The sequence below is a fragment of the Pseudochaenichthys georgianus genome, chromosome 5, assembly GCF_902827115.2.
Source record: "Pseudochaenichthys georgianus chromosome 5, fPseGeo1.2, whole genome shotgun sequence".
NCBI classification, from domain to species: Eukaryota; Metazoa; Chordata; class Actinopteri; order Perciformes; family Channichthyidae; genus Pseudochaenichthys; species Pseudochaenichthys georgianus.
Genome location: NC_047507.1, coordinates 43,602,140 through 43,610,621, shown reverse-complemented (window position 1 = coordinate 43,610,621; position 8,482 = coordinate 43,602,140). Strand labels below are relative to the sequence as shown.

Sequence of the window (8,482 nt, the reverse complement as noted above, 5' to 3'; positions counted from 1 at the left end):
TGGAAAATGAATGTTGACAATGTTTTGTGATCATTTTAGCCTCTTCTGCATGTCCAGATCATTAATAGTAACAATCAACTGATTCTTATGCATTACACATTCAAAAATAATGGATGCTGCAGCCCACTGACATGGTTTGAAATCAATATATTATCCAATGTGTGACCCCCCACAGGACTTTAAAAGCACCTAGCTAGATCATGAAAATCCCCCAAATCTCGGGGGGTATCCCCCGAACCCCCCTAGCATGTTTGGACCTCGGTATTTAGGAAATCCTGGATACGGCCCTGGTTGCATCAATGACTTTTTCAATTCATTTGACAATTCTTTTGTGTAATTAATAGGGTGTGAAACCAGGCAGAGTGAGTGACATGGTGTTCACTTCCACTAAGCCACAGCAGTCTACAGTTGCTGACGGTGTAAGGTCATATCTATTGTCCTAAGTAATTGTATGTAGCCTGCTATAACTTTGTGATTGTTGTCTGAGTGTAAAATTGTTCTTAAAGTGCTAATTATCATATAAACATGTTCAAAGGAGTACACGTTACAAGGCCGTGCGGGGGGAGCTGCCAGACCCAGATGTCCTCAAAGTCAGCGAGGCATACAAGGACTTCTCAGCAGACATCGCACCACGAAAAAAGAACGAATGGCTCACTACTCAACTCAACGACTAGCACTCTTTCAGAGGATATGTTGGAAATGCACACATTATATATATATTTTGCATCTACTTTCTGGATATTGTTCATCTGTTATATAAACTAGCATTACTTAAATATGCAGAGACTAATTTAAATGTTTAAATATGTATTTTTCCCCCCGATATAACATCAACCTATGTTTTGTAAAAGTTTATTAAATGAATCTGTAAAATGTTATCATATTGTGGATTTATTAAATTATGTATTTTCCTTTGTTATTTATGTGTGCGTTTGTTTTGAGGATATAATTCATTAGTACCTAAACATAGTATGGTATAACTGCTTTTTGTAATGAAATACACAATTGGTTTGGGAACAAGAAATCTTTTAATCGTTGTTGCCCAGGCTTGCCGAAATGAATGGAAACTTATCTCCCGATTATAACATTGTGTAACTTGTAACTAGTCTCATAATTATTAGTTTGAACATAAAAATAATTTGTGTGTAAATATGATTTGTAAATGTAAAACACCATCCACAAATGCATTTTAAAGATTTGCAAACTCACAAATAAATTTGCAAATGTAAAACGGATCTGCAAATACGCTAAATATTTTTTTCACAAATAAAAAGAAGATCTGTGAATATCTCTTTAACATTGACAACTTTCAATTAGGCATTTGTGAATCAATTTTGTATGTGTCAACCAAAAATGCACTTGCGGATCTCAAATCTCTGCCTCTGGATCTCAAATCTCTGCCTCTGGATCTCAAATCTCTGCCTCTGGATCTCAAATCTCTGCTTGTGGATCGTCTTTTTACACACACTGAGTTTTGAGACCGGTCTCGGCTAAAATCTACTCGTGTCACTCGGTTATTTTCGGAAACCACGTGATGTATGAAGGTAGATATGGTGCAAAGTGCGAGAGCGTGTAAAACCTGATGTGAGCACTTGCAGAAAAGAAATCTGAGCTTGTGTGCATACATTTACACCTGTATAAAATATCCACGTAACTGTGAACCAAATTTACACTTGTATAAAATATCCACATAACTGTGAACCAAATTTGAAGTCACAGAAAAAACAAAGTGAATTTAGTGATGAAATGTTCACTTGCAGAAAAATACATATTTTTAAAATATACTTTCCATTACAACTGTAACTTGGTTATTACAACCTCTCAAATCAGTCATTACAACTTGACGAATCTGCTCTGTGGCAGTATAAATCGACAAATCTGCGGTCTTGACTTTTGCTTACATAGTCACGCCGAACCGGATGATAAAAAATGTAACATATTTACCAACACATGTTCTACGCCACGACATACTTACATTTAAATGTGTGCTGCGTCGGTTCAGCCATTCTCCGCAAGGGTTTTTTAAATGAGTCCGTGCGCAAAGCATTGTGGGGATTTTTAGGACGCAAAGTCTACCCATGTGTAGCCTCGAAATTTCCCCCAAACCAAGGACGCGGCCTCGGTGGAATTCCAAGTATGCTGGAGATTGGAACAGTCCTTCGGCGGCACTCGATGACGTAGCATCCTTGAAATATTGGCTTGGAAGCCAGTATCCTCGAGATTGAGAAACGGCCCTTATTTCGGAAAAAGTTTGTATTGAAGTCAATGGAGAGAGAAAGATTATCTTTTGATCCCGTTTGAATTGTGCCACGAATTACACATATGATGTTTGTCAATCTTAAATAATAATTTCCATGTCAAAAAATGCACAGCTTGTCGTAAAACTGTTGAAATATAAGACTATGAAAAATATAGAAAGACTACAAATCCCAGAATCCCGGTCCCGACTAACTCCCCTTGTGTGTATGTACAGCTCTCAACGTGCCCAGACTTGTAGTAATTTTCACCTCTTTTAATACTTTCCGCCTCTTTGTGAAAGAAAGAAGTGAAATATGCCAACGTAACGGCCGTCTTGGTGTGTGGTGCGAGATGGGAGATGTAGTTCATGGAGCGCTTCACACAAAAAAGGGTTACTTCACAGTTTTACGACACATTTTAATTAACTTGTAAAATTATCTTTTAAATTGACAAACATCATATGTGACCTGCTCCATCGAAATCAGTCGCATTGACCCGAAGACACATTTTGAGTTGTATACACGGTTGGAAAGAGGATATTCCTAGCTTTCCAATGATATCAGGATTGTTTTTGTACTCTAAATATTAAGCGAAATATGTCACATTATATAATGACTGTCACCGAGTCCTTATTTTGAGAAAAAGGCCTTCAAAGTTTTCTCTTCTCTGGAATCCATCGATCTGATTGATTATTAGTGGAGCAAATGATCAAAATACTACGGAGGGAAGATATTTTCGTTTGGAGGGGAAGCTCGCGAGTGTGTGTGTATACGTGTGTGCGTGTGTGTGTTTGTGTATTTTTGCGTTTGTGTGTTGTGTTTGTTTCCCGGGGAAAACCCTCACGAGAAACACCGGCTGTTGTTGTGCCTGCTGTGGCGTTAAATTACTCCGTTCTCCGCTTGTAATTATGCCGTTACAAGCTTCAAAGTTATATTTATCATCTGAATTTGCCGAAACAAGTTTAATATTCTGAAAGCCAAGACTCTGTTTAATTTAAATCAGATGAAAACAAACTGTAACGGATCCTGCCGTGTTATCTATGATTACTTTACTCTTACGTTCATAATGTCAGCCGGAGGGAGGGGGGCGGCGCTGCTGGAAGAGCAGAGTGCGAGTGAGAGGTGCCTGTCTTCGTCCCTTCACAAGCTTAAAAAATGTACTTATCGTGTGATTTTGGAAATAAAAGTTTCATATTCTGAAAGCCAAGACTTGGTTTGTTTAAAATCAAACAAAACACCCGAACCCTGAAAAAATAGTTTTTTACGTAAATCCACGTTTATTCTGAAATGAGCCGTTGCGACTTCCGACTGATTTCGATAGAGCGGGTCACATATGTGTAATTCGTGGCACAATTAAAACGGGATCGAAAGATAATCTTTCTCTCTCCATTGACTTCAATGCATAACTTTTCTGAAATAAGGTCCCATGGAGTCACTCTATAAGAACGATCTTCACTCCCCGACCTTTAGCGGCAGGCAATTAAAAACCATGTTTTAAACCACTGCTGTCTCGCAGTTCCTCCGTGTCCCTGTCTGTCTGTCTGTCTGTCTGTCTGTCTGTCTGTCTGTCTGTCTGTCCGTCTGTCCGTCTGTCCGCCTGTCTGCATGTCTGTCTGTCTGCCTCTCTCTGTCTCTCTCTGTCTCTCTGTCTCTCTCTCTGTCTCTGTCTCTCTCTCTCTCTCTCTCTCTCTCTCTCTCTCTCTCTCTCTCTCTCTCTCTCTCTCTCTCTCCAACTTCTGGTGAAGCTGGTATACCAGCATGGTCTTGCAACACCATACTGGTATACCAGCTTCACCAGCAACGCCATGCTGGTATACCAGCTTCACCAGCAACGCCATGCTGGTATACCAGCTTCACCAGCAACGCCATGCTGGTATACCAGCCTTTTGTGCCGGCAGACCAGCATAACAACCAGCTTCACCAGCATAGACCAGCATGAAACAGCATAAACCAGCATGGACCAGCATGAAGTCCATGCTGGTCCATGCTGGTTTGTTCAGCAGGGTGGTATCTATAACTCAACATGTCTGACAGTTTCACTCCGTGGCAAACAATAGAATGTATCAAAAACATTACACATTGCTGTTGACTGAGTGTCTGGGGAAAGACATGTTTATACACTTTACTGTGAAAGGATTTCATTTGTCTGTAAAACATGCCTGAAACTAGGACTGAGCTCTGTACGGGGGTAGACAACATGCCCGGTAAGAGAGGTGTCTTGTTACCATGTCAACACAAAGCATGCTCTCATGGGATCAGCCTGCAGTTGCCGTGGAGACCAGCTAGAGTCTGTAGCAGTGAAATTATGTGTTTTCTGATAATTGCAATTTATCCCAGGTGAATGACATACTGATTCAAAACCTGATATTTGAGAAAATCCATTACATCAGAGCTATTGAGAGTATACATATTCTGAAATGCTTTTCATATATTCACATTTAAGTCAATATATCAACTTACATATGCAACACTTATACATAGTAAACACTTTGTATTAAGAATGAATCAGTTGACTACTGTTAGTGAAATATGAATATGGTTGTACTTGACTCTCCCATGTATATGAGTATTATACATAATATATATACCATTATGTTGCATATAATATACTGTATATGTTAGTGTATACAAATACTAAATATCTATTTATTTAGATTACATGTTATAGTTTTTGTATTAATGATCTTGTAACAGACTACAGTCTGTTATATAAGAGCACTTGCAACATGTGATGTAGATCATACTCAGACTGACTGTCATTCTTCATGCTGTCCACACTGGGCCTCGGACATTGACTTGTAACACAGTGACCGTGGAGTGGACAAGAAGTGGATGTGTAGAAGTATGTTTTGCATTTGTCTTTTTATGCTGCCATGAACTGTTAACGTCACTATTATCTGTTCGATGACATTAGACTAAACAAAAGATTGAAACCGATAACACAGAAGTCCTCAGGCTTTGTGAGAACCCTGAGTTAAAAAGAGAGCAACTCCATCTGTGTTGTGTTTCTAAAGTGCAGAAAATAAACGTGACTCACAATAGACACATGTATAAGCATGTGCTGTATGACCTGGTGTAACGGGGCTTGAGGTCCCAAGTCACCCACCTGTTCTCTGCCTGAGAGAATGAGAGCAGTGCACATAAGGAGAAGCAGCCACATCAACATGAGCTTTGCTGCACCCTCGTCTCTGTGGGTGTATCACCTCGTGTGGGAGGAAGTAGGTAGGTGGGGGAGCAAGCTATAACTGTTGGCGGTAAAGTCAGTCAGCCAGTCAGCCCACGTGACTGCTGAAGGTGAGTAAGCTCGCCACTGTCACTGCACTTCCTTTGCCAAGCAGTCGCTTTCACTTCTTTCACCCGACCATCGCCCAGCTCCTCCAGGCTCTCCTGCTGAGCACCCTGTGTCATCTGTTTCTCAACTTGTCCTCGAGAAGCCTTTGTTTGACAGCCAACACTCAGCCAGCCCTTCTCCTTCACTCACTCTCCTCCTCTCCGCCTCACCACTTTCACAGTGCATCTTCTCTCTCATTTGCATTTGTTCCGCTTCCTCAACAAGAAGCAGTGACATGAAGGAGCTGAGAGAGGAGCAGCCTGCCTGAGCAGGTGCTGAGATGGGGCCGTTCAGCGTGCAGCACACTCTCAGCCAGACGTCTGTTGCTGATTGAAGAGTATTACGGTAAGTGACTTCTCCCTGATTGATGTCACAGTTTTCACTTGTGTTCTGGTATCTTACACCTACACACCATCAGATATCTTCTTTTCCCTCATCAGATGAATAATAACACGAATAAAACAAGAGATGAGTCCAGAGATGTTTGCTTTTTGGTCACAGCTTTGTGAGAGTGTTCTTGCTAAAGCAGAAGCTGGTTTTCAGAACGCGTTTGCCTCTTTTTAAACCCGCTCCAAAGGCTTTTGTCGGCTGACACACTTTATTTGGGAGATGAAAGCTTCTTACGAATGTCAGCTCTCAGTCCCTCGCCCCTCTCCTCCGTCCCTCCCTCTCTCTTTGTACGGCATATACATTTCTATGCCTGCATACAAAACACATCTTAAGAGTTGTGTTCCTGCACAGCCTGCTCTTAAAGTTACTTAGCACGGATTTCAATGCCTCCATTTTTCTCCGCGCTCTGTAACGTGAATATTACTGCTAACATTTCAATGTGTATTTTGGTGCTGTAGAATTGCACCCCTGTCTTTCTGGATTTATACACATGAACAATTCCATTGTTTTGATTGCCATGCCAGCCATCTATCCTGACAATATTGCACATCTGTTATCATTAGTTGCTTCTGTATTTGGTGCTTTGCTCCCGTCTTCTTTTCTGATGATGCAAATCCTCTCCAGAACAGAACACTCATATCCTCCTGATGAGCAACTAGCACCTTGGCTCAAATCGATTGCAATGTTTCATCTGAGGCACAGCAGAGGTCTAATGCAAACTGTTCTTATCTTACAGGTAATTGCAGACTTGGATCTGGTACATCACGACAGCAGCAGGGTTACCATGGAGACTGGCAAGCCAGGATTGCAGAGTGCTTCAGTGCACATCAGCACAGAGCAGAGAGAGGGAAGGATGGACCTCCATGCTCCGCTGACGGCGGTGTACATCCAAGCAGTGCCTCCTGCAGCTCCCCGAGAGCCAGCCACGCTGCACGTAGCCATGCCGCCGCTCTACTCCAAGGAGACACTTCCCTTTCTCACACTCCACATTACTGGAGGACTGCAGGGTCAGCCGGGGTTGAGTCTGCTCGCGGCTGCCCCTGCAGCCAGACCCAAGTCCACAGGAAGACATGTATGTTCTCACTGTGGACGGGACTGTATGAAGCCCAGCGTGCTGGAGAAGCATCTCCGCTGCCACACCGGGGAGCGGCCGTATCCCTGCTCCACCTGCGGAGTCTCTTTCAAAACTCAGAGCAACCTCTACAAACACAAGCGTACTCAGGCTCATGCGCGCCTCTGGTCTGAGTCAGAGCAGAGCAGCATGAGCAGTCTGGACAGCATGTCCGGCTCCAGGGAGACCTGCACCTCCAGCCTGTCTCTGGACGAGTCCAGCAGCATGGAACAGGATGCCACACCTGCTGACCCCAACAGCCCGGCCAGTACTGCAAAGCTCTTCTCTGTACAGACGCAGGGTTCTGTGGGGATGCAGAATGCCACGACCCATGCAGGTCAGAAGTCAGAAGGAAAGGAATGTGCAAAGGTAACAATAAAAAAACAGAGGACGGAAAATGAGAAACCTCCAGTGACTGCCAGTCGACATCTTCCCCTTCAGAGGCAAGAGGCCACTCTGTTCTCCAAGCAGTGGGAGAGCTCCGTGTGCAGAGGGAAGTCCCAGAGCCACGAGAGCACAGACTCAGGCTTCAGCGAGAGCGGGGACCACTACCCGAGCCCCTGCAGCCTTTTAACTGACCACAGTACCGAATCCACTACGGAGCATCCTGCAGACACCAGCAGCACACACACAACGTCAGGGCCAGGCCAGGCGGAGCAGGAACACACATGCATGGCCAGGGAGCAGAAAGCACTCGAGGAGCACATATCGAAGCTGATTTCAGAGAACACAGCTGTTGTGGAGGACAAACAGCTGGAACACGTCAGGCCACGAAAGAGCGTTCTGTTCCAGCAGGGGAGCATTGACCTCCCCATGCCGTACACATACAAGGACTCCTTCCACTTTGATATGAGGATCAGTAAGGCTCCACATGTTGGGTTACACAGACACAAGAAGCCCAACTCCTACACCTCCGTGCCCACTCAGCGACCCACCACCGTGGGGCATGCCCCCCTCATCCGCAGCCACTCCCTCCCTTTCGGTGTGGCCCTCCGGCAGCCGGACAGGAGCAGCCCAACACCCTGCTGTCAGAATGACTATGTAAGAAGTGTCCGGAAGGAAAGCTCTGGCCGGACTCCGACAGCTTCTGTTCAGCCTGTGAGCCAGCATACACCCCCCCACCGCCCACTGGTCCGGCAGACAGCCGTAGACGGCAACCACGCAACAGACGCTCTTTTCACAAGTTCATCTGTGGAGGAGGCCGGCACCGGCAGTCTCAGCTGCGACGGTGACGGTGGTGACATTTGTGGAGAGCCAAGCAGCAGAAAGTTCCGGAGGAAAAAAGCACAGAAGTTTGCCTTCAACAAGTGGTACATGTATGGGGGGGGCACATTCAGGAAGCTTTACAGTGCTGACAGTACGGGTGGGGATGATAGCGTTATCAAAGGCAGGAGATGCTCCACAAAGCCGGAG

General features: G+C 44.3%; 1 protein-coding gene across 1 annotated transcript in view; it reads left to right on the top strand.

The window, feature by feature from the left end:
- The first annotated feature begins 5,555 nt into the window (after positions 1-5,555).
- znf831 (zinc finger protein 831) overlaps positions 5,556-8,482 on the top strand; it is a 4,860-nt gene continuing 1,933 nt past the window's right edge. The window contains exons 1-2 of the mRNA XM_071203320.1: positions 5,556-5,913; positions 6,695-8,475. Coding sequence (XP_071059421.1) covers positions 6,743-8,475 — 1,733 coding nt within the window. The 5' untranslated portion in view covers positions 5,556-5,913; positions 6,695-6,742. The remainder of the gene's footprint in view (positions 5,914-6,694; positions 8,476-8,482) is intronic.